The sequence below is a fragment of the Oreochromis niloticus genome, linkage group LG17 (assembly GCF_001858045.2).
Source record: "Oreochromis niloticus isolate F11D_XX linkage group LG17, O_niloticus_UMD_NMBU, whole genome shotgun sequence".
Taxonomy (NCBI): Eukaryota; Metazoa; Chordata; class Actinopteri; order Cichliformes; family Cichlidae; genus Oreochromis; species Oreochromis niloticus.
In genome coordinates, this window is record NC_031981.2 from 31,033,523 (window position 1) to 31,058,852 (window position 25,330).

The following is a 25,330-nucleotide window of genomic DNA, read 5'->3' on the forward strand; positions in this document are numbered from 1 at the left end:
ACCTTTCGTGTAAATGATTTATTGTGGTCTAAGGCAAATAAAACAGCCAAACAGGGCAATCTTTGTTAATTTACAGCACTTTGTGTTTTCTAAGGAACCAAAGGTTTGGTTATTCCTTCCTGTCATTGTTGCTTTTGTTGCCCCCTGCTGATTATGAGACAGTATGTGGTGCTGATTATTAGAATTAATTGGAAGAACATTGCCCCCCATAAAAGTGTTCAGTTGTGTGTTCTGGAGTCAGTCACCAACAGAAAAGCGTCTTACAGCGAGTGCACAACACCATTCCACACCCTCCATCCTTCTGTAACATAAAGCACAACACACGTTTGAGCAAATTCAATCAGAAACTCTCTCTGAACTGCTCCAAGCTCTCATGCTTGTACGAATGTGCTCAGGTGAGTGCAAACCTCTATTCTGCTGAAGCATTCAGGACAGCTCCTGGTATTGTTGGCAATCCAGTTGTCGCTTAGTTTGTTTTCTGCAATGGACACCAGTAAATTGTAGCCATATCTGTTTTCCAGCAGGCGTTTCCTCTCCCTGCTGCCACTGGCATAGTCCTTCATGAGAGCCTTTAGCCCCTCTAAGAGACACATACAGGACAACAGCATACACACTTAGACTAAACACACATCTGCATCGACTCAAAGCAATCATCCAGTTACCTCCTGTACTCTCAAACCATCAGTCTCATTTGTGAAACAGTTTTACATTTACTGTGACTGGATGTTGTCATTTTTATTATTCTTTGTGGTCACACAGCATATATCTGTGTACCTTGTGACTGTGGCAGGTCTATTATATATCTTTCAGCATATTTTTTCTTGGTCTCACACTTCCCCGTTCCATGGTAGGTTTTTCTGCAGGTGACGCAGAAGGCAAAGCCACACTCAGAGCAAAGCGCTGCCTTGCTGGACTTCTCCAAAATCACAGCAGAGCCACAGGATGTTCGAGGACAGTACGTCACATCTGCAAGACAAAAAGATGCCAAAAGAAATTATATTTATGAAAAAGAGCTAAATATGTTTTTTTCTGCCTGGTCTAACAGAGAAATGTAATAAATAGATTCCAATCAGTGTATGAAAGCCTTTATCACACACTCAGTTTAACAGCAACAGAAAGAAAACAGACCAGACATGCTGTCCAGAGTGTTCTGCAGCAGGAGACGGTCATAGCGGTCAAACAGCTTCTCCCCTACCAGACTCTGCACCTACAAACACAACAGAGACGAAAAAGCAGACACACAAAATGAGGCCGAGGTCAGCTGATCAAAATTCAAACACAGAGGTTTCATTTGACAAGAAAGGCCAGTCATCAGTCCTCCTTGTCTCCTCTGTCCTTGATCCTTCTGCCTCTAGCTCTTTTTAACAGCTTTTAAAATGTGTTGCGATATTAGATGAAAGGACCAAACACTACAGTTGTTGAAACCATTCTGCAGGTTGAAGACTGCGTGTAGCTTCTACCTGTGCAGGTGTAGGAGCACCAGCGCAGTCTGCCTGAGGACAGGTGACACCCCGGACGTTCCCCTCTGTGATCTGAACTGTACAGAACTCGCAGAGACAGGCCCGGCAGAAGACGTGGCCACACGGTGACAGCTTCACGCACTCGGACCCGAGTCGGCCCATAAAACAAACCCCGCAGTCAAAGACGGTGGTGGCAAACACTTTCTGTTTCTGGGCCGCATTATAGATCAAAATGTGTGACAGCAGAGTCTGTGATGGAGTTAAAAAGAGACCAGAGAGGGTTTGCTCTTCACTCTGAGGAGAATCTGTGGGGTGGACCGGCAGAGAAGCAGCTCCAAGTTCACTTGGATCTAACGTGCCTGAGGAGGTAGAGGGAAGCAGCGATGAGAGAGAAGCATCTCCTTCATTTAAGAAATGTCCCCGGACACTTTGATGATGCTTGGATTTCTCTGCAGATGAAGAAAGATCATCCTGGGGATCAACCTTAAACTCTGAGGCTTGGAGGATTGTCACATCTGGAGTGTGTGCAGTTTGGTTTTGGAGTGCAGGCTCTGGAGAAAGAGCTCTTTGATAATCTGAGGTTAGATCACTCTGGCTCTGGTGAGAGTTCAAATCATTCTGGTCATGCTTGCAGGAGTCTAAAGCCGAAGCTCCCTGAGAGTCTGTGCTGCTCCCGTCAGAAGGATTCTCCTGAACTTCCGAGGATGGTACAGAGAACTCTGGCTCTGAATTGTTCTTTGGTCCTGAGGGTTCAGCATCGTGTTGGTCCTGGTTATAATGCAGGGTGCTGCGTTCATCAGGAGGAAGATCCAGCTTACTGTGGATGTTCAGGAACCTCAGAGCGTCTTCTCTGAGAAACTGCACCCAGGAGAAGAGCACCACAGCGCCCCCAGTGGCCTCATAGAGATCCGCGAGATGAGCACGCAGTGCAGCCAACTGTGGAGGGAGAGGGAAAATATATTGTTGTCGTCTTGTCCTGTCATGTCCTGTGAACCTCTCACACACTGGCAGGATGAACACGTGACCAACAATGATTTGACTGCTGATTACCTGTGTGCGAGTCAGCCAGCTGCAGGTGAGGCTGAAGGAGGGAGGGGAGGAGGAGGGGTAGTCCCCAGGAAGCCCAAAGTTCAAAAGCAGCGGTGGAAGGAAAGAAATATCATACTGACGCAGACTTTCACCTTAGAAAGAAAAATACGAGATCATCAGATGAAGAATAGTCTCCCACACTCCAAACTATTCTTTTTCTGTAATGTTTGTTTATGTTTTTTAAAAAATTTGGTTGTATTCAATAGAAAAATATGATATATTCTGTCACATGAACTCAAATAGCAAAAGCTATGAATGATGCTTGATGACATTAAGCTGTTCAACGATATATCTAATCTAGATAGATTTAATTCATACATTCCATTTAATTCCGACAAAAACACGCTCCTTATATTGGCTAGCCTAATGAGTTTAACTCATTTTACATCACTGGCTACATAAAACCCATTTTATCTTACGTAGATGATTAGGGCTGTACCAGTAAAGGTAGTGCCTAATATTCCAAACCAACATTTTCCAGAAACATCCAGATCGGACCTTTTCAGTCCAACAGTCGCATGTTTGACAACCCCGGCTCCTCTGATTTACCCTCTCTGAGAGCCACGCTGAAGCCGGCAGGAAGCTCGACACATACTCGGATTTCTCCGGCAGACTTCGACTCATCCCGAACAAACTCGTCCGCATCAAAGATACTCTGGAGAGCGAGCAGCTCGTCTTCCTGCTCCTCCAAGTCCTCAGTCATCCCTCAACTTTCTCCTCGGTCTGGTTTTGTGAGAAGCCTTCCTTCTCTGAATATGTTTTCCTGCTTCTTGCTGAGGCTGAGGTGACTCTGGGTTACACCAGTTTTTTCCTGGTCCTTGTTTGTCCGTCCCTCTGACTCATCAGCGTATGATGTAAAAAACAAAATGCACGCAGCAACCTCAGCCTACTGTACACCTGCTGCTAATGCAAACCAGTCAAACAAGCCAATCAGCATGGGTTTTTCTTTTAGTACTAATACTCCTTAATTGTCCATTGTGCACTTGTATTTGCAATCCAGGTCTCCAAGAACCCAACAATACAGTACACTATTTAAAACCTCTCTCCTTTAATTTACTGGAACACATTACAGAAGAATACTCCCTGGTGCTCTGTGAACGTTTCTCCTTTAAGTTACTCACAAAGCTTTACACAGACATGAAGAATTACAGTATATTATTGTAGGGTCTTTACCTTACAATATAAAGCGCTTTGGGGCAGCTGTTGCTGTGATTTGGCACTATATTCATCTGGAACGCTACATCCAGATGAACAGAATAGACTCATTTTTTCTAAGTATGGACAGAAAAAGCATAATAATAAAGTCTCAATTTTTAATGAAGGCCACATAATGCAGTGAAAGCGCCGAAAAGGACAAGATAACATTTTTTCATAATTTACATTTCTCACAGTCAGCTGAGGAATATCATAGGAATGTGAAAAAATAATAACAGACTGTTATGTTATCTGATACTATAATCTGACAGCTATAAATATGAGAAATATTATGGCACTAATGCTGCCAACACCATTCAACCACATACAGTGAAGTGATCTAAGAGGAGTGCTTTGTTAACTTAGGTAAGTCAATATTAGATATAATGAAACAGAAATTTTAATCCATCAGTTCTGGCTGTAGTTTTCCCTCACATTGACTTGGATTTGGCTCTCCAGCGTTTCTCTGCCTTGCTCAACAGCGTTAGTTCTGTTTGGGATTTGAACTGGACACTCAGTGGCCTGGGGACTGTTCTGGATTTCAAGATGGCAGACAAAGTCCTGGGACTTCTTTGGGTTTTTGACACATCACTTTTCTGGGCACTGTCAACAGATGCTGGAAAGAAAGAACATATTTACATGCTCTATTCATCCAAAACTAAATCAGCATTTCACAAATTATCTGTATCATCAATTGTTCTCTAAACATTTTATTATTCAGATAAGTGATTCATATATTCAAAGCACTTGTGACAAACTGTCATCAAATATTTTACGGCTGCTGATGTTTGGCTATAACTGTTGGGAGGAGAGGCTCTGACTCCCACCTGACACCAGGACGCACTCTTTCTTGTGTCTTTCTTCCCAGGAGTTGAGCTTGCAGGTCCTGGAGCAGTAGAAGACCTTGTTGCAGCGCCTGCCCGGGGTCAGATTCATGGAGCGACCGCAGTGAAAGCAGAACTTTAACACTGGTTTCATGAGAACAGGTTTACACATAAAGAAAGAAGTTCCTGAAAGCTGTGTTTAGATTAGGTAACAGAGAGCAGAAAAATAGGAACTAGAGCAGCACCTTACTGTAGATAAATGTGAGTGTCTGCGTACCTGTGGTCTCCTGCTTCCTTTGGGAGGCTTTTACTTTTGGGAGGGACACACACAAACACACATATAATTTAAAGCCATTTTCAATAATGAAAACAAGTGTTAGCAGTAGTCCTTGGCAGTAACATACAGTACTGTGCTACTGTCTTGCGTCACTCCTCATTTCCGGCCCTGTAGATGTTGATCCATCCTCAGCAGAAATAGTCTCTGTGACTGTCACCAAACCATTCTCAAGGAAGGGAAGCAAGGAGAAGAGTTTGGGGTTTGTGAAATTACACAAGAAAATGAAAATCAGTAGCAACAGGTCTGATGGAGTAATGACACTAAAAATGACATTTTTGGTTTGAATCGGTATGTACGGAGAGAGTCAGGAGAGAGTTATAACAGTGAGGGCCTACGGCCATCTGTAAAACAGGGTGGCGGCTCTGTGATGGTTTGGGTTTGCATTTTAGCCAGTGGCATTTGCAGATCTTGTCAAAACAGATGGAGTTACAAATGCAGAAAAGCACTGTCAGCTTTTGATCCACCACCATACGTGTAAGCGGTTGCGTATGTAGGATCAGTGAAGCAGGACTTTCCTGTGAGTGTTTACATGTCACCCTGATGCAAAGACCTGTTAATGCCGTTTACCCAGCTTAGCCGGGAATTTAGGAAATCTGCCTTTGTTTTTGTCTTGTGGACATTTACTGGCTATTCTGATGTTTTAGCTCCATGCGCAGTCTACAAATAAGGCAAAATGAACTCTTAAGACTTGAACCACTTCATCCATTTATTAGTCAGCTGTTCAAGGAAAACGTAAATACTCAATGTTAAAAATAGTCTTCAAAAGTCATTAAAGTGTTTATGAACAGAGGTGAAAAAGTCAAAATGGCATAGCAGGGACTCAGTGCTTACATACATATATACATCAGTGACTTTGCACCATCTTTCTGTTTCTCAAGGTTTCTCTTAGAAGCCTTTCAACTTGTAACATCCACATAATTTTTTTTAAGACAAACAAACAGACGGGTTAGAGTAGGACGAGATCAGTTAATACTTAAATACTATCCAAATGTTCAAATCACAATGTCATAATCGCACCATGTTCTTAGCTCTTCATGTGGAAAATCTGCGTCTCATACCTTGCACTATAAACATGGGCTTGGATTGAAAAGCTATTTAAATGACTGTGAGGAAATTCCCTTCACAATTCCACTGAGGAAGTTGAGTTAAGTGTACTGTGCTGAGTGATAAGGGATGTAGAGAAACAAGCAGGGTGGGGGTCTAGAGAGACGTTAGGTGGAGGCTGAACTTCTCAAGCTTTGGTCTCGACCTCTAGTGTGAAGCTTTCCATGGGTCCTTTGCTCAGGGCCTTGATGTCATCCAGGAGAACAGTGGGGGTCGTAATGTGGGAAGACCCTGTATAGGATAAAGATAAATAAAATGCATTAAAAAAAACAAACAAACAAAAGAAAAGTCCTGTCATAATTCCGCCCTGCTCCAGTAGGGGGTGTAAAACAGCAGGAAATAACAACGTATAATAAGTGTAATCTTAAAATTCAGTGGGACCTTCCCCATAATCGTGACAATCATAGCTATCCTTAGTTCATCTGCTGCAAGCTAATATTTCCCAGCATTCTGACTTTCTGCACGCCTGTTTGGTATGAAGCATCGTCCAGCTGTTTCCTTGCACTGAAGCTTACCAATGATGACCTCGCAGGTTTTCATTGCCCTGGTGACCTCATAGGCGCAGCGCATCTCAGAGAAGCTGATCCCTCCTATAACAAAGATGATGAGACGCGAGCCAGTCCGGCGGTCATCCTGAGTGCTGGCTTTGTGCTTCTGCCGTGCGCTGCGGAGAAGAGGGAGGGGCATCGGAAATATTAACTGACAGAGCCTTAAGGAAGAAAAAGCAGACGCTGCTTCTTACTGTTGAAACTGGAAAATCGACCTCATTCACCTCAATCAACCCTCTAAGAAACAGAAAGTGGATGTGGAGAGATAAATCACACCGACTGACTGTATTAGCACAACTAAGTGACACAACAACACAAAACTGTAGGGTTGTTAAACTGTATATTCTTCAGTTAGAAAGAAACCAAAACAGCAGCCCAGTTCCAGCCTGGTCACTAACAAAAACCCACCTGACAGCCCCGGAGCCATTCCAGGCAGCAGGACACTCGGACTGGTGCGGCCACTCTTTGGTGTCCAGTTTGTTCTCCACGACATCCTGGAAGTAATGCATGTTTTAGAGATTATGTGACATGGAGAGCAAATCTGTTTTGCAAGCCAGTAACAATTTTAAAGTATAGTAACCTTCACTCGCTGAGGGGTCCTACCTACATTTAATTTATATGCACATGGTCCAGTGGTCATCTTCTAAATGTTACGCAATGTGTAGCTCTTTGACCGTCATGCGCATACTTCAGTTTTCTTTATATTTGGAACACAAGTTTCAGTCACTCTGTAAAACGATTTATTTTGTGGGTGACGTCACAGCTTAAAAGCAGAAGTCATGCCATTAACAGAGCTAATTAACAGAAGAACACATGATGAGTAATTTTGGTGCCAAGGGAAGGTGTGATAATAACGTAACTACATGATGCATTAGTAGATGTCCAAACACAGGCTACTGCTTGAGAAACAATCTGTTTTCCTCAAACTCAAAGTCTCACTGGTTTTTGCATCATGCACCTTTATGCTTATAAATACTTGACTAGCAGACGAGCTTTAAGTTATTTGCAGCAGATATTCAGCTCCCACACATCAAATTAATTTGTCTTCTGCTGCAAAAGGAAACATTTTAACCGCATTTGACAGGAAACCAGGTGCTAAGGTGAAGACCACTGATCTTTTTCTTTCTTTCTTTCTTTCTTTCTTTTTCTTTTTTTTCACGTAATAACAGGAAATGCAAGTAAAGATGAGAAGAAACGAGCTCATGTTACAGATCCTTGTACTTGGAGTTAGATTCTAATCTAATATAAACTGTTATTTTCACAGTAACCTGTAAGATGATTACTAAAAAGCTCCTCTCAGTTTTGTTTGCTATTAAGAGCCTCCTCTTCATTGCATACACTCCATCTGATTAACAACATGGATTTACAGAACTGAGACTGAGTGAAGAGAAGAGTTTGGGGGAAAACTGCAAACAGGGGTATTTCCACCTCTCAGTTCCACACCCATTTCAGAGAAACGGCTTCGGAGTTTTAAGAGCAAGTATATATTTTCTTTTCATGATTTGTGGTTGACAGGTCACATGACTTACCAAAGTAAAAACAAAGCAGAGTGAAAAAGTACATTTAGAAAAGAAAACCAAAAACTGGCAGCACAGTGAATTTCATTTTTAGGACAAAGATTTTCACCCACCCTTTCATAGCAACATATTTATAAGACAATAAAAGCACTGGTTCTGAGGGACTGATACAAAAACAGAAGGACCATCCTCTGGAAAAAAACATGGCAACACACTACTAGTACCTTATTGTGCTTTACACTTGCCAGGATGTAGAAAACGGTACAGAATAACACAAACTTGTGTGACATAGCTTATCAGATGACCTGAATCTGATAACCTCCTTTTGTTCTGCTTCCATAGTTGTGCTCATGAATGCCCCTCAGACGAGGACTGGGGTAGCACAGTGAAACAGATAAAGTTACATGTTCAGTTTGGCAAGATGCAAGCATCAACTACTCTAATGACCGCTCAAGGCTGGGTGCACAAGAGAGTCAGCTCACACATGTTAAAATGCCCCAAATCAGCAAAGAAATGAACAAATGTTTACAGCCTGAAATAAAAGCAGCTTTTGGCAATGGATAAATTCATCCTTTATAACAACTGTGCGCCGGGGTAACTTTTTATTTACAACTCACACATTTGTACTTGCAGAGGCTCAAAGCTTTGATTGACAGGTATCGAAAAAGTTCATTCCACCAACTGAACTGTAACCCCGTCTGTGTGTTGGTGCCTTGTAGAGCAGTTTTACTTTCACTGTCTAAAGCATAATATGGACTCAAGTGAGCTACAACAAAGCCCGCAAGTTTCTACTTTAGTTTCATTGAATTTAGTTTTAGATAGATTAATTAAATCCATCACTTAGCAATCATTAGCAGCTAGCAGAATCTGTGAATTGCAAAGGTACAGTTTATGGATGCTTACTAATGTAGAGACAATGGGTGCAAAGACAAGCCAGGATAACACATGATGATGTCACTGACCTCCATCACATCTTTTATAGTAGGGATCCATCTGGAAAGGTTGTATCTCTCCTCTTGGGAACGCTCTCGTCGGGTGGGTTTACGAGAGAAGAAACTGGGCTGGAAAGAAAAGTACGTCAATGAAAATTTTAAAAAATGGATAAATCAAAACACTGAAACAACGTTTTCCTTTTCTCAACCTACCGTTGTGAGGATGGACACACCCAGCTCTTTCCAGTTCTGGATATACTCTGGTTCTTCCTCGATCTTTACATGCTCAATAAGTTTGTTTAAGTTTTCCTCGGTTGTCCCTGTTTACAAACACCAAACAACCAAAAAGCAAAAAAGACAGATGGACAAATTAGCACCTCTACCTTTTAGTCATAAAAAAAGTTTATTCTAGTGCTGTCAGCGTTAATCTCGTTAAAATGACGTTAACGCCATAACCGCATTAACGCTGCAAATCTCCGTTAGCGAGTTAACGCGGGTCGCCCCACGTGAGGGGCTGCACGGCGCTAATGCGTTAACAAGCTAACCGCGCTAACGTCGTGCAGGCCTTGTATGGGGAGAACCGCGTTAACTCGCTAATGGAGATTTGCTGTGTTAATGCGGTTATGGCGTTAACGTCATTTTAATGAGATTAATGCTGACAGCTCTACTTTATTCACGAGAAGGCTGATGTACCGTTCAGGCTGAAGATGTAGAGCAGCACAGCTCTGATCTTGTCATGTTTACTGTATGGGTTCAGCAGCACAGGCAGCAGAGTCCTCATGGGATCTTTCACCTTTAACCCTTCCACATCGGCGCCTACTGCAAGGTCCTGCACAGAAACATACAGCATATTACACATAGTACACATGACACACTTCCCTAAAGCTCAGATTAGAAGGTCACACTCGGCTGCATACAGTAACTGTACTCTGCAGGTCAAGAAGAATGTGACAGCTAGATCTTGATAACAGAGAAAAAACAGACCTGTTCAGCTTTGCAGAGTTTCTCCACATTGTTTGCGAAATGTTTCATGCAGTCCTCAGCCAGCTGCAGATGAATCGTTTTCTAGAATCCAGACAGAAAACTGTTAAAACCATCAGGTCAACCCTATGTAATAACAGGCTGCAGAGGCACCACACCCGACCACAATATAATGATTGAGTAGCCCTTACAATAATAATAATTGTCGTAAGAGTTGTATCTGTCTTAAAACCAACAAAAAGACCCTGGAGAAAATTCTGCTTTAATCTCACATTTCAGATGAACAGATAACTTCGAAGTAAGTTCAGTTATCCCTACATAAGTTTTACTGCATACCTCTGTCATCTGTTTACGGAACGCAGGCATCTTCTTCATCATTTGAGCCAAATTGCTAACTGTGATCTGGGCAAACAAAAAACATATATATGTATGAACACATTAAATGTTTGCTCAAGATATGCTTTTCAAAATGAAACGATCACACAAGCAGAAACCACTGCACTGTACCTTCCCATCTGGCTGTTTCTTGCTAGCAGATATCTCCTTCACCATCTTGGGAATTTGCCTGTTGCAGGGAAAATAAAAACGTTAAGATGAGATGTTCCGACAACAAGAAGAAGACATCGCCATCCTACTGGTTTCGCACACTTACGCTGAAACCTCTGCGATGTGCTGGTGCCTCAGATTCACCCAGAGCATGTCATCCTCGTTCAGCAGGGCCTGCTTCTCTAAGCCGTCTCTAGCCTTGTACCTGGACACAAAATGACCCAGAATATCAGTATCTAGTTTCTCATGAGCACAAAAGTATGAAGCAGTAAGCAGATTGTACACATATAACTCTATATCCATCTAGCTATATAAATACAGGAAGTAGACTATATTACTTATAGGTATCGTTTTTTATATCAATAAGATCGTAGGCCATGGCCTGGTAGGTCAGCTCGTGCAGGATGGGGGTCACAGGATCAAAGCCTCTGTCGACTATCAGCAACTGGGCCTGGGTTTTCTCCTGGTGATGTAGGGGGAAACAAAAAAGTTATATATTATTATATTAAATTATATATAAAAACTGTGATAATTCACTGCCACGAAGCAAGCGGTCGAAACATTTGCCTTTTCAAATTTATAGTAAAGGGAACTGTTTAATGTGCTTGAGGCAAAGGAGGGATTATTTTATTCTTTCATGTGATACTTAGTTGGGATAAACAATACAGTATTTTCAAATTCCCATTTACTCCCAGGGCTACGACCTTGTTTATCCTGACACCATCCTTTGTTCAGCAGGCCTCTCACCTTTTTCTTGCTACTGTCATCCAGCTGGTAGTGTGCGGCCAGCTTCCGGTCCACCATCTCTGCAAGGACTTTGGCATTCTCCATGTTGCCGTCTCTAGTTATGATATAAATTTTGTTCCCGTGAGTCAAGTTAACGTTGAGGTCAAGGTTAATCCAGTAGTTATAAAACACAAAACTGTATTTTCTGTAAATAACAGCTACACTCTGGTGTTTACATATCTTTACACTCTTACTTTCATCAGGCCGAACAGGATCAGCGCTGCTGTGAGTGAGTAAACTCACTTGCTCAGCTGCCCACTGATTCTTTCTACACAAAGCTATTTCTTTGAACAGTGAATGTTATAAGATATATCTCTACTATATTCACTCGGAACAAACACATTCTAACGCCAGTCTGTTCAAAGAAACAAGTGATACCAGCGCTTTGTTTTCAGAGCCCAGCCTTATTCCTGCCATTAATATGGAACCTATTCTGACTTTTTCTCGTAGAAAGTTTCATTCTGCTTGGGGGCTTGGGTGTATTGCAACCTAAGACACTACATGTTGTCTGACTTACTTCTTGTATCGGATCCCTGGGTACTCGTCTAATGTGGCACAGAGTGTAACCAGCTGGTTTGCCAGTGTCTCCAATGTCTTCATTTTGTCCTGACTCTTGGGGCTGTAGATGCTTCGGAAAGCCCCGGGATTATCGCAGGTGAAAACCTTCAAAGTATTTAACACCACAGTGTAAACAACAGTTGTCATCTCAATTAAAGATCCCGAATACAGTAAAACAGCACAAGGATCATTTTTAATTTCTCATCGTTTCCTGAACTCAAGGCTATAATACATTAAGCACCTGCTTGTGTGTTTCTTTGTCTGATCACATCTCCTAGATAATCAGCAGATGAGCAATCAAACCTGGTACACAGGTATATCTTAGTCCCCTAAAGGTTCTCATCTATATCAGAAATTATGACATCATTGTGTTTCCTTAAGCCTTTGTGAACCTACAACACCTGACGAAAGCACCCTTTTGTTTTAATTTCATGACAGTAACAACTCATATCTGCAAAAGTTGAATTCACCAGTGTTTTCTTTCGCTCACTGCAGCAAGACAATGCCAGTAACGCGTATACAACAGTAGTTTTCTGTTTCTGCAACTATCCCACCTGCAGTCAAAACCCATTGAAAACACCCAGTGAATTATGAACGGGAAAGGTTGACAAAGAAGCCGCTGAAATGCTATATCAAGGAAAAATGTGAAGCTACAGGATTTACTCTCTTTAGGACTTAAAGAAACACTACACACGAGGCACATTTCCCTCCTTCAATAACAGGCAAGTACACAGCCTGCGTGCGTGCCTGTCAACTGAGGGAAATTTTGACAAAAAGAGGAAATGGACTATTACAAAATAAACTAAAAAAGCACACTTGGCTAAATTGTAAACACTTACTTGTGCTTCCTGAGGCATGAAAGAGATGTTTATTTCCTTGCAGACCCTTATGTGTTTTCCACAGGCTTGCCTCATTTTGTTGAACAGGTCATCAGGGCAGTCTGCGGATCAAAAAAGCTTTCAGTGCCTACTTTGATCCTCAAAGGTGTATCTGCTATTTGGCTGATGAAGCAGATTTAAGCACCAACACAGGAGTGACTTACAGTCAGTGAAATAGACGTACGCAGCTTTGTATTTGGGTTTGGGCTTGAAATCCGCTATAAAGGCATCCACACACTATGAAAATAAATTAGATTTAAGAACTCACAGAGTTTGGCAGTGATATGTGAAAAAAATGAAAATGAAAAAGTTTTAACAGCAAACCTTAGCAGTAGGTGTCATAAAGTAAATGGCCTTCATTTCGAGAACAGGCTCTCTGCTTTTGAACAGGTCCTCCACAACTAGAGACAGAATACTAGTAGTCAATAGTAGCTAAAGACATATACGCACAAATTATCTTTGATCAAATAGCTTCATGATGTAAAAATAAATATAAGGACATCATTCCACCTACTTGTTATCTTCTCTGACATCAGATCGGACATTTTGCAGCATGATGAGAGGAGCTTGGTGGTAAAGGCGTCCAGAATCAATACCTGTGAAGAAAACAACATGAAAATGCTCGTTTAATTATGCATTAAACAGTAATATGCTCCCATGCTATGCAGCATCACATAAAAATTTCTCTATATTGAGACAAAGCATATGAGTGAGAATCAATCATATCAAAGCTGAATCTGTAACTCGGAGCTTGTCCATTTATCCGAGTACAATCCTGGGACTCTGTAATGAGCACATGGTGGGTTTCTTACCTTCCATACTTCAGAGTTTCTGCAGTCTGTAATAATTGTGTCCTGTATTCCTGTGTGGAGCACATAACATGACAACATGAAAAACACAACTATAATCTGAAAACAAATTATCGTTCATGATGTCACTGTTAAAGCTACCTCTTAATTCAAGTGTGCAAAACAGAAAGTGATGTAATCAGAACTGCAAATATCCATTATCTCGCTACTTATGCATCAAATTAAAACATATTACAGTGTTTATATACAAGTTATGCAGTTGTGTTTCGTAATATTTCAGAGTCTTGGTACAATTGTACAATTGATTTTTCATATCTGTTTGGCTCATACCACGTGATCGTGAAAGGGTGTGGCACTAGTAGTTTTCTAGATAATGGAATTTTAAAACAGCTCCTCAAAAAAAAGTGCCAGAAAAACTCAGATCCCGTCACTTTTTGGTTTTTTTGTGAGGAAACAGTGAGGTCCAGGAGTTTTACTTATTTTTTCTTAAGTAGTAAACTTAAACTTAGGGGTTTTTTTCAACAGTTTTTAAAAATGTTTTTGATTAATTAAGAAGGAATGAACTTTGAACCAACTAAAGTATTTATCTAGTGCAATGAAATTATTTCAAATTTCATGAGTGGAGTATTAAGAACAAAGGCTGTTTCTGTCTAACTCTGTTACTTGATTATTAGCCTGTTATTGGGTAAACCTAAGTGATAGCACTCTCATTAATTTAGGGACAACTGTTCAGCAACTTTATGGTCATTTTGTAGCCTGTAGTGCGTAAACTTGAATCATCCATACATCGATCCCAGCTGTCACAGGGCAAAAGGTGGGGTACAGGTCACCAGTTTGACTAAGTTCTAAAAACACATGTCAGCAGCAACAAAACTTCATTACACCTGTTCTACTGGGCTGCATTAGTTTTAGCTGCTTGTTTGACCCTCATTTTAACAGCAACCCAAACCAGCCTTCTTGGTGACAAAACCTAACCACAGTCAACAAGAGGAAGGAAAGACATCAGGATAAGGATACAAATCATACGCCAGGCTTGTAGCAATCCCGCTGCATAAACGAGGTGCGGTTGCAGACGTGCAGTGACCTCACCCATGGCTGCTCCTACAAACAAGTAGCCTAAAAAAATCGTTATGTTCTGACCGGGCCAAGTGTTGGGTCAAGTTGCGTCTGCGGCTGTTTCCTCTATCGGTTCTACTGCGTTTTGTAAATTTGTAATTTTCCACTCAAAGGGAACAGCTGAATGAAAATGTTCGCTGTTATTCCAAAAGCTAAAGTCGCGCAGGAAGAGGTTAGCTAAAACAGCTCACAGTTCACGGCCTGTCACGTGCTAACCAAACGCCGTTGTGCTATTTTACAAGAGCAAGAAATACTCTCCTGTTGGAGTAAACTTACTTTTCCAAACTATTCTTTTCAGCCCGTGATCTGACACCGCTGCCATCTTGTTTTTTTTCCCCCACTGCGCCTCTTCCCGTCGAGAAATTCACGAACACAAACTCTGACGTCATTCGCGTCACCAAGTGTGCGACAGTGAGTTGTAGTTTTTTAATGATGTAGAGCACAAACTATCTATCTGTCTATCTATCTATCTATCTATCTATGTTACTATCAAAGGGGGGGCTCTGAGGCCTCCAGACAGTAATTATGTCCATGTCACATTTAGTGGATATATCCTTGAGTGCAGAACATGATGCTTTCAAAGGTAGGTTGTTTTCATGGCATTCAACCTACACCTGCCCCATCTCACTGCTTCAGTATAAAAAGACATTTAACCCCCTCAGTGGGAGGGGCTTGCTGCAGGTATTTCAGCTGGTAGATGTTTAAGAAAAGATCAAACCACTAGAGAGAAGTGTTTTTAAGAATCAAAGAGAAGCTATCAAGAGGAAGAGAAGACACAAACCAGAAAAACTGGTGCTATGAAGTGGCTGGAGATTTTTGTATTACTGGGCATGTGCTCACAGGTATTGTAAATAAATAGTGATGAGATAATTGTTATAGGAAATTGATCAGAACACTTAATACAATTATTTTATCTTAATTTGCAGGCTGCAGCCCAATCAGGTACTGTATGTTGTCTTTTACTATACTCAACTGTTGGCGCTTTATCACAGAACAAGAAAAAAAAACTTGACTTGTCTTAAAGAATCTTTTTCTCAGGGTGCCAGATGTGTCTTATAATGATTTTTGCTCTACCCTCATTAGATTTTAAAGTGTCTGTGTTCTCTGCAACATCAAAGACTGTGACTCTCAGATGGACCAGGTACTCTGGAGCCACTTCATACGAGATCACTGTAACATCACAGAGCAAACTTGTTGCTTTTGCATCATTTGGCCCAAACACAGTGATGGGCTCTGTTACCTCGCTGCCTCCAAACGTCATGTATAACTTCGAAGTTGAAGCAGTGAGTGGTTCCCAAGTACTCAGCACTGCATCAGTTGAATCATCAACAGGTGAGACTTCATGCACTTCAGTCCATGCTCATGCTGTTTAAGATATAAAGTATACAGTCTTGTGTTGTCCTTCACTATTTATTTCTAAAACAAACAGTTTTTAAATTCATTTTATTGAACATGACTTTGTCCTAATAAGTTGTTCATTCCTAGAGGATCCAGGTTGTGTAGCTGTTGCATAGAAATGTAACCAGTACCTTTTTAAAGTTTGGAGAACCTGCTACAGCAACCCACTGTATACCACAATGAAATCCTAAAGTATTTGTAGCAAGTTTCATTTCTGTTGCATCACATAAGAGTGTTAAGATTGTAGCTTATAATTTGAATGGAAAAGATAGAACTAATTCATTATGAAAAGGATGTCATTTAGGAAGTAAACTTTCCAATGTTTCTTAAGTTTTTCAAACTTCACGCTGGACTGGTAATACCTATTATTAGACTTTTATTACACAGTGTCTTTAAGTGTCTGTTCTCCATAGAGTTCAAGGTTGTTAATTTTGAACTTACAGTTTCACAATTAATTTTATTTGAGTTGTAAATTTCAAAGAAAAGCCTGTAAGGCTTGATGGGTTAGAATGTTTGTAAAGCTGCCATGTTTAGGCACACTGATCACTGATCTAAATAAAATTATGTACAGCAAAAAGCTATGCCGGAACCATGAAAATAAGTAATTTTACAATGCAAATCTAGCTATCTAGATCTGTTGGGAGTTTTACTGCTAGTATTACTGCCATTTTTCAGGCTAGCATCACTAGTATCACTTGAGGCATCACTAGTAATAAACATATGATTTATTCTATAGTTATGTTCAGTAAATGTACCAGGGGAGATTCACAGTCGATAAAGTATGGGGTAGTTTTGGTTGTTTTTTTTAATTAAAAAAACTACTTAATTAAACCACTTAAATCTAAAGTTCAGCACACAGACACATACAATAAAAATGAACTTAAGAGTGGACTTGATACCATCCCTGTTGTGAATGGTTTGTGACTGTTTCAGCCCCTGATATGATGGAGCCCATTCTGACAGTGAAGTCACTGGATAGCACAACCTTGACTGTGGAGTTTAACTTGAGAAACGGGGCGTCTTATTACATCATACGTGTCGAGAACAGCAACGGCTTCTTCAGAGAGGTTACAGCGTCCTCCTCTCCAGCTGAGATTCAGTCCCTCGCGCCGTACACTGAGTACTCGCTCAGCATCATGGCTGTGAACACCGCAGGCCGCAGCCAGCCCTCAATTCCTGTAACTGGAAAGACAGGTGGGATTTTCAAATTACTCATGTGAAATGGGTCTCACACCCCATGCCCTGCAGAAGTCACTTGATCTGTTTTATTGTCTAAATAGCACAACCACTATATTCAGTTGTTCAAGTGAAAGGTACAGTATACACACTCATCCAAGAAATACATCTTCAACCCTACGGGCCTCGCTGGCATCGGTGGTAACCATACCTGACCCCTCTATGGCAAACATAAAGAGCTGAACTCATCCTGAGTAAAGGGTTACCAGCTCTAATCTCTTTACCACGGGGGGCAACATTCGATTCTCACGAACATGAAACATGAACTCGCAGCTGTAGCCTCTCAGTGGTGCAATGAGTTTACTGATCTTGCACCAGTCAACAGGTCTTGTTTAAAAATCTCTTAAGATTGCATCTGTTCAACTAATCCAGTCACTCTGTGTAGGGCTAATTCTCCCATATCCTGTCTGTCTGTCAAATTTCAGATAGGATGCAATCATTTTTTAATGATTCAGAGAAATGTCCTCTAAACTTTTTCATTTATGCAAACTTGATTAACTTGAAACAGAAATGAAGACAAAGTTATGTGACTATTACCAAAGTTATACAAAATATATCTATTAATAATACTGGTTACTTACTTAATACATTAATAAGTTTTCATCGATAACATACAATTACTTGAACCTTTCACGCTTTAATACTAAGCAACTTTCAAACTGATTCTTGAACATGAACACAATCAAACTGTGAAGCTCTGCCTCACTTAAAAACTAAAATGATCAAAGAAAATAACATAAGCACACAGGCTGAATATGTAACAACTGGCAAGAGCTCTAAATGTTGCACCCACTATTAAGTTGACGTTACACACTGACTTCCTACACATAGTCTTGGATTGAACTTTTGGACTTTTAATAATGTGCTGCAGCATTCATCCCCCACACCAGTTACTACACATAAAACAGTCTAATCTTGTCTTTCACAGATTTGGCTCCTCCTCAGCTTTCGTCCTCCTCTCCGAGTAACAGCAGCATCGTTGTATCCTGGCACCCAGTTGCTCATGCCGTCCAATACACCCTGTCCATATGCAAGCTTGATTCAAACACAAGCATGGGCGTGTACAACACCTCCAACACCAGTTTGACCTTTTCGGGCTTGGATGCTGGCTCACTCTACGTCATAACTTGTTTTGCTTGGGATCTCGAAGGTCGAAAGGGAGACAGCTCGAACATTAAACAGGCTACACGTAAGTGGGCACTGAGACACTTGTCTGTTTGTGACTGTACACTTTGTGTTTACTCTAGCATACAGAGTGTTATTCAGTAAGAGCCCTGGACAGCATGAAGAATGCTTAACCATGATCTAGGGTCAATGCTACAAAGCAGTAAAGCCACCAAAAACTCACACAGTATTTTAATTCTGAGGCGTCTTATTGTGGGAAATTATCCATAAGGTTTAATGAACATGCTGCTTGACAAATATAGGAACACAACAAGGAGGAAATACTTGTCTAAACTTTGAACTTACTTTGAAAACATCCTGTTTTAGTAGACATTTGAAAAATACAATAAAGTAAAAAAGCAAAATTTTCCACTTAATTACAACAAATAAAAGCATGCATTCAAAAGTAACCAAGTGCAGTTATATCAAACTAGTTCCTGTGTCTACTCCAGTTTAGTCCTTCGCTGGTTTTGTTTTTATCTTTTGCCGTCTAACAGGACCTCAGACCCCAGCGTCTGTCAGTGTGTCTGTGGTGATGAATGGCAGTGTGGCTGGACTCTTGGTGTCTTGGGAGCTAGACCAGGAGGTCTATGGACCCATTGAGTACAATGTGATGAGTGACCTGAGCTTAATTTGTAAGACCACATCCAGCTCCTGCACCCTCTCAGCAGTGGGGTGTGGAGAGGTACACACCATCCAAGTCACTGCCTCAAATGAGGCTGGACCCAGCTATCCATCCAGCCCTGCAGTCTTCATCACCTGTGAGTAGCAGAGATATCAATGTGTCATCCACATAATGTTTATAAAAATACTGGAATTACCTTCCGGGTATGAAGCCGAATGCAGAAACTTGTTTTGTTTCTAATGCATTGATTTAAATTGTGATATATTCCATATGACATGAAAAACACCCAAATTTAATTCCACATTACAAAAGTTGAATGTATCCTGTGAAATTGATGACCACTAAGGGTAACTATGGACCAAAGGTAGCAATACTTTGAGACCTTGAACTCTGACCCTTCATAACCACAACATTTTAAAACCCATAAGCAGATAAAAACTGATGTGAAAATTTCAACATTTTTTTTATATCACACTGCTTATATATCTTAAAGAAAACAATTTATTCATTAAAAATCTTCAAACTTTTAATAACTACAATGCAAAACATGCTATAAAACATGACACACAAGTTTTTTGTGTTCTACACCGAACCCCTACCTGACACTATGAGTGTGTGACTGTGACTAAATTCCCTGCCGTCTTGTGCTGCAGTCCCCTGCCCACCTCAGTCTTTGGCACTAGTGGAGTCTTCAGAAGGCAACTGCACTCTAACGTGGAAAACCGTGGCTCATGCTGACAGCTACATGGCCCTTATCGAGACAGCTGGCAGCAGTGTGGAAACCTGCAACACCACCAGCAACAACTGCACCTTTCATTGCCCGTGTGGGCAAACATACCTCCTGTCTGTGCTGGCCTTCAACCATGCTGGCAGCAGTCCTCAAGGACAAGTTCTCAACTACACCACTTGTAAGTAGCAGCAGAAATTACACTTTTTAGTCACAATGAGATGCATTTTCTTCACCTTCTGATCATTCATAAACTTCTTTTAGTGGTGTGTTGCCCAGAGGATGTGTTAGTGTCAGCGGTGAGCACTGACACTCTGGAGATCAGCTGGATGCCCTCACGGGGGGCAGTGCTGTATGAGACCCGGGCTGCACACAGTTCAGAGGTCATCCTCTGTAATGACACCGCACCGCTGTGCGTCCTCTCCGACCTCAGCTGTGACACTGCCTACAGTGTGGTGGTGATTCCCTGCAATGATATGAGCGGTTGCAACCGTGCTTGTAAAGCTCACACCAAAGACACAGGTAGAAAACTTGTGTATATAAATAAGTGTAAAAAGACATATCCAAGGAGAAAAAGTCCACAATATCTAAAAAAAAGATGTCTCCTCATAATTTTGAGGGGTCCTTAAACAACGTGGACACCATTAACTCAGCCGTCTCTCCATTCTCATTAGCTCCCTGCATGCCAAACAATCTGATGCTCAATCCAAAGAACTCCTCCTGCGTCACTGTCAGCTGGATGGCAAATAACAGGGCCGCTAATTACACTGTCAGCGCAAATGGAGATGATGACAAACACATCTGTAGCACCAATGAAAGCAGCTGTGACATCACCGACCTTTCCTGTGGCTCCACCTATGAAGTAAGCGTCGAAGCAAATAGCACAGCCGGTCAGAGTTTACCCAGCTACTCCGAGTTTCTAGAAACAGGTGAGCAGTCAAACGCTGCCACTCACAAACGGTCAGTGCTGCTTCCTCATCTTTCTTGCTTAACTTTACAACTTTCCATAACTTCATATGTGACTTTATTCCAGGTAATTGTACAGGACCTAAGAGTTTATGTTCAATTAAACACTTTGCCCATCTTTACGTCAATTTTTCTAGTTTACAAGACTTATATTTAGACACTTTTGCCTAGCGGCAATATAAAAATATACTGAACTGTACATTAATTGATATGTTATAATTGTTTCCCACACCTCATCTTCTATCGCAGAACCGTGTTGCCCAGTGAATCTGACGGTGGATCAGGTGACCCAGGCAATGACCAACGTGTCGTGGTCTCACGCCAAAGGGGCACGCTTGTTCATCGCCACTCTGACGTCATCACGCGGCCATGCCCGCTGCCATACCCAAGACTCCCACTGCCTCATGGGATGTATCACCTGCAGCACCAACTACACTGTCACCATGGAGGCAATCAGCCACAGCGGACGCAGGTCCAACTGCACCTATCAGGGTTTCTCATCCAGTGAGTAATGTCTTCTAATAAACTGTGACAATAAGTAACAAAGAGTGGTCAATGAAAAATAAAAGAAAACATAAAACAGAAGAGGTGTGGATGAATTTAAAGGCTAAAATGATCTGTCAGAGAGCTCTGACAAGTTAATTAAAACATGCACAAAACTATTATGGTTTTACTTTGGTTACTCGTTTGAAATATGTACATAGTTTCAAATAATCATGGCAATTTACGTGCATATCATGCAATGACCCAAAAGGTAAGGCATCAGACTCCTCTAATGGTTTTGGTCGTAACCCCCAGCCACCTGCTGATCAAACCTTCTGTTTGCCAAGGACAGCCAATCCAAAGAAGGATGGCTTAAAAAGAGGGTTGCGTTTAAAGGAGAAAAGTTAAAACAACTCTTTTAGAGAGAGGATGAACTGAGGAGCTCTGCCAATCACGTGAATCATGTAAAACTACTAAAACAGAGTATAAGACTAAAAATATGGAGGTGGAAAGGAGCGTAGTAAGTTACTTAAAAAACTAATTTATGTCTTAAAGGCCTTTATTTTATGTATTGAAGTAAAAACTGACTAGCAATTGTGGATTTTTTTTTAGAAATATCAAGATAAGTGTATACAAACAGAAGATATGCCTACTGATGAAACAACAAAACCAAAGCTGTTACAGTCATAGTAATCTGTTTTTCTTCAGCCTTTAATTACAAAGTAGTATTCTAGTCACAAGACATGCATCACTTCATTAGCATGTCTTTGTCGCAGGTCCGTGCTGTCCGTCTGGTGTCAAATTATACAGCACGACCAGTAACTCTCTGCGGGTTTACTGGCGCAGCACTGGGAGCAACCACAGCTCCATCGCAGAGATGGTGGGGAGGAACAGCAACTACAACTGCACCGCAGCTCCCGGAGACAACAGCTGTGACTTCGGCAGCGTCCAGTGCGGGGACATCTATCGTATAGTGGTCGCTCCACTCACACAAGAGGGCAGCAAAGTCCAATTCTGCCCGGCGAGACTGTACTCGGGTAATTCAATGTCAAATTGTATAAAATTAGACTTTGTGTTTATTTTATTTTCCATTGATTATATTATTATAGTGATCCCTTTCACACATTTTTGTCATTATTTCCATGTTTCATCAGGGTAAAGTTTTATATAAACATGAATCAGTAACTGATTAGAAAAAAAAGTACCTCAGATTTAGACTTTTCTGTTTCTGCTCTTTTAGTTACCTGTTTAGGAGACAACATTGGCACAGGTAAGTTTGCCATCTTTCTACATTTTTTTTATTTGGATTAAAAAAATGTTATTTTGGATTGCATTAGATTGTAAAAAAAAATAAATGCATAAATTTTTTTCTAAATATGCTTCAATCTCTTCTCCATCAGTTATTTACAGAGGGAAGAGAAGCGTGGACTAGCATGTTTAGCAACAAATGGTAAGCAGCTGGCTAAAGAGAGAGCATATAAGCTATAACAGTCAAAAGAAAAGCCTGAGGGCTTGAATCAGTAAAGACTTCAATCTGGTGCACTGGACAGCTTTGGAAAATGTGAAGGAGGAATTTTTAGCTTTTCCTGGTGATAAAGATCCCTGATACCCACAGACATTTATACTACACTAAAGTCTACCTGTTATAGATCGACATATGGTTAAAAAAATAAAATAAAAAAGGACATTTTCTGTGAATTAACGAAAATTTTATGTTTTATGAGTTACCAGAACCTTTTCTGTAATTTTACACATGTATCATGCAGAAAATAAACTACACGAAAGGCATGAAATATAAAAAGTTGGAAATTATTAAGATAAGATTCAAAAGTCTTCCATCTGAAACTTTGCTAATGTTTAGTTCTAGTCAGCGCCACTCCTTTTTTTAAAACAATGTATCATAAATGTCACATACAAGTATCAGAGTTCACTTTCTGTTTTTTATGGCCCTAAACGGTGGAAAGGTCTATATCTTGAATTTATGATAACATTTTTAATGACAGTAAAAATAATTTACCATCTTTTGTCTCTACCGTCTTTTCTATGAACCCTGCTTGTGTATATTATGTCTTCTGGCTACAAAAATCACAGATAACAAACCTGACATTGTTATCATCAGATCTGAGCACATTAAACCAGTGAGCTAAAATAAAAGTACAAATATTGCAGGCCAGTATTCAGTTTTCATGGGTTTTGATCTTTTTCCTCTACAGAAAACATGTTCATCCTCCTCTTCCTCATCCATCACCCCCATCCTCACCGGAATGATCCCAGCCTCATAAATATATAGAGAAACAACCACAAATGTTTATCCATGCAACATGTTGGTATAATGTTGTTACATGATTTTTATGTGGCATAGGAAAGCAAACCCACAGTCTGCCCCAACATTTAAGATTCAAATCTGTGATCTGTGAAAATCACAGATTAAAATTAAAGTAACTAAAGTTATGTTCAGTTGGGGAAATTCTAAATTAATTTTAACCACAAATTACTGGATTTAATAGGAAAAAGATTTTTTTTTTTTTAAACTGGTAAAAAATGCAATTGATAGTTGATAGTAAAACATTTACCATGCTTGAATAGCTAATTCAAACTACATATGATGCATTTTTCTTCTTCAGTTCAAGAAATGTGTCATAGAGATGACTGAAGTACAATAAATGTGTAGCTCATGCCCCAATTAGGAGTCCTCCTGACAATCAAGGAACACAAACTGATATATTCATCTTTAAATACATGATTTTTTTTCCTTTTAAAACAACTAGTCAGTTCTTTGTTTCATATTGTTAGGATGTAATGAACTGCTTTCAGTACGTGTCATTGTCTCAAAGTGATGGAAATTCCTGGTAATAAAGAACTCCCAGCATCATCATCATATAGTGTTTTGTTTTGGATGTAGATATGTGATCTGTAAATCAGGATGTTGATAATGCTTTGTTACTTAAATCTGTTTAACAGTCACATGGCCACAGTTACTATATTCAGCCTGTCCTGCTGACATTCAAACCAAGCATGAGAATAGACAAGAAAGGTTATTTAAGTGAATTTCAATACATTACACTGATGATGTAGAAGTCTAAACACTCTCATAACCTCATGTATCAACGATACATTTGGCTTTAAAGGGTTAATTCTGTTAGAAGCTGTTTTGCTGTGTCTGAAATGTTCCCTTCTTCAAGATCAACTGTATTTTCTTCAAACTGATTACACATCAGTGAACACTTGGCTCTCTGATGAGAATGTTATATTTGGTAAGGCAAACAGCATCATCTTCATCTTTGTGTTACATCTGAAATTTAATCAAATCTGATCAACTTGGGCGACATGTTTGAAGTCTGGACTTACTTGCAGGTAATATGTTAGATTGGACTAAAATGTTACAAGTTATAGATATATTTATTAATACATTTATAAATTTCTGACACTGTAAGTAAACCAGTAAATCGGATAACCAAGTTGCAGAGAAAGCAATTTAAGGAGAGATCCCAGAGCTCTACTGCCTCCAGCTCTCCCGTAAACAGAGGTCTCTAAAATCAGAAATTTGGCCTGTAACCATCTTTTGGTTTACACACTCCCCCATCTCCAGAGTGTCAAACATAAATGGACAATCATACATAACATACAGTACCTGTAAATATAGGGATTTTTTTTAACTTCAGAGTATAAAAGACATTCATCAAAATGTCCTTGTGATGTAGGAGTTTGTGGTCTTTCCTTTTTTGCAACCAGCCTCAAATGGCAACTAGACGAACTACAGTTTGTGTCACTCCCACATTGGCTTCATTTTTCAGCTCTGCCAGTTGCCACCTGGTTCAAATGCCAAACCTTGAGGTTTTTTATTAGGTCAAGTTTAATAATACCGGGAAAGATACACTGGCTTTATATAATGCATTGAAAAAAGTTTTAAAGTCTCAAATTACAAAAATAGTTCCCAAACACCAGACATTATTCCTGCTGAAAAACTGCTGCCACGTTTTACATTGAAGACAGAGAAAACTTCCCTCCATCCCTCTTTTTGTTGATTCAGGGCATCTCTGGTTGCCTGGGGC

The 25,330-nt window shown here is 40.4% G+C and overlaps 3 protein-coding genes and 1 long non-coding RNA gene across 7 annotated transcripts in view; 1 reads left to right on the plus strand and 3 right to left on the minus strand.

Annotated features, from left to right (window-relative positions):
- Positions 1-3: 3 nt before the first annotated feature.
- On the minus strand, positions 4-3,360 carry LOC109195186 (E3 ubiquitin-protein ligase RNF14). The gene is made up of 7 exons (XM_019346939.2): positions 3,099-3,360; positions 2,511-2,641; positions 1,461-2,396; positions 1,129-1,207; positions 775-966; positions 408-580; positions 4-301 (listed from the first exon to the last, which is right to left on the minus strand). The coding sequence occupies exons 1-7, from the start codon at positions 3,250-3,252 to the stop codon at positions 242-244; spliced, it is 1,725 nt and encodes a 574-aa protein (XP_019202484.1). The 5' UTR covers positions 3,253-3,360; the 3' UTR covers positions 4-241.
- A 2,228-nt stretch (positions 3,361-5,588) lies between these two features.
- stxbp3 (syntaxin binding protein 3) lies at positions 5,589-15,080 on the minus strand. Its single transcript, XM_003458954.4, has 19 exons — positions 14,956-15,080; positions 13,567-13,616; positions 13,269-13,350; positions 13,079-13,155; positions 12,919-12,991; positions 12,716-12,816; positions 11,836-11,981; positions 11,280-11,373; positions 10,871-10,995; positions 10,639-10,737; positions 10,494-10,551; positions 10,323-10,388; positions 9,990-10,070; positions 9,699-9,834; positions 9,219-9,325; positions 9,036-9,134; positions 6,965-7,050; positions 6,524-6,672; positions 5,589-6,239 (listed from the first exon to the last, which is right to left on the minus strand). Exons 1-19 carry the CDS (start codon positions 14,999-15,001, stop codon positions 6,136-6,138), a joined length of 1,779 nt encoding a protein of 592 aa, XP_003459002.1. The 5' UTR covers positions 15,002-15,080; the 3' UTR covers positions 5,589-6,135.
- On the plus strand, positions 13,623-24,150 carry LOC102080536 (fibronectin type III domain-containing protein 7). Of its 3 annotated transcripts, none has more exons than XM_005464231.4 (14): positions 15,135-15,521; positions 15,606-15,621; positions 15,763-16,011; positions 17,011-17,271; positions 18,242-18,502; positions 18,975-19,238; positions 19,756-20,010; positions 20,094-20,351; positions 20,504-20,758; positions 21,045-21,299; positions 22,055-22,315; positions 22,519-22,548; positions 22,679-22,728; positions 23,492-24,150. In XM_005464231.4, the coding sequence occupies exons 1-13, from the start codon at positions 15,477-15,479 to the stop codon at positions 22,708-22,710; spliced, it is 2,442 nt and encodes an 813-aa protein (XP_005464288.1). In that variant the 5' UTR covers positions 15,135-15,476; the 3' UTR covers positions 22,711-22,728; positions 23,492-24,150. The 3 variants fall into 3 exon arrangements, with proteins under 3 accessions (XP_025755564.1, XP_005464288.1, XP_005464289.1); XM_005464232.4 differs by having other exon boundaries at positions 15,140-15,262; XM_025899779.1 differs by lacking the exons at positions 15,135-15,521; positions 15,606-15,621 and adding an exon at positions 13,623-14,623.
- The window catches only part of LOC112842670 (uncharacterized), a 32,367-nt gene continuing 26,141 nt past the window's right edge, over positions 19,105-25,330 (minus strand). For both annotated transcript variants that reach the window (XR_003214614.1, XR_003214615.1), the window contains one exon: positions 19,105-19,236. This is a non-coding gene — a long non-coding RNA (uncharacterized LOC112842670). The remainder of the gene's footprint in view (positions 19,237-25,330) is intronic.

Bases quoted from the DNA above. Each gene is read 5' to 3' on its own strand.
- LOC109195186 (XM_019346939.2), bottom strand. From the start codon at position 3,252: ATGACTGAGGACTTGGAGGAGCAGGAAGACGAGCTGCTCGCTCTCCAG. The intron at 1,208-1,460 runs GTAGAAGCTACA...TTGTGTTTGTAG, and splicing joins GTGCTCCTACACCTGCACAG to GTGCAGAGTCTGGTAGGGGA. The intron at 581-774 runs GTACACAGATAT...TGTGTCTCTTAG, and splicing joins AGACCTGCCACAGTCACAAG to AGGGGCTAAAGGCTCTCATG.
- LOC102080536 (XM_005464231.4), top strand. From the start codon at position 15,477: ATGAAGTGGCTGGAGATTTTTGTATTACTGGGCATGTGCTCACAG. The intron at 19,239-19,755 runs GTGAGTAGCAGA...CTTGTGCTGCAG, and splicing joins CCCTGCAGTCTTCATCACCT to TCCCCTGCCCACCTCAGTCT. The intron at 20,352-20,503 runs GTAGAAAACTTG...CATTCTCATTAG, and splicing joins AGCTCACACCAAAGACACAG to CTCCCTGCATGCCAAACAAT.
- stxbp3 (XM_003458954.4), bottom strand. From the start codon at position 15,001: ATGGCAGCGGTGTCAGATCACGGGCTGAAAAGAATAGTTTGGAAAA. The intron at 10,738-10,870 runs GTAATATAGTCT...TTTTGTGTCCAG, and splicing joins ATAAAAAACGATACCTATAA to GTACAAGGCTAGAGACGGCT. The intron at 10,389-10,493 runs GTACAGTGCAGT...TTGTTTGCCCAG, and splicing joins AGAAACAGCCAGATGGGAAG to ATCACAGTTAGCAATTTGGC.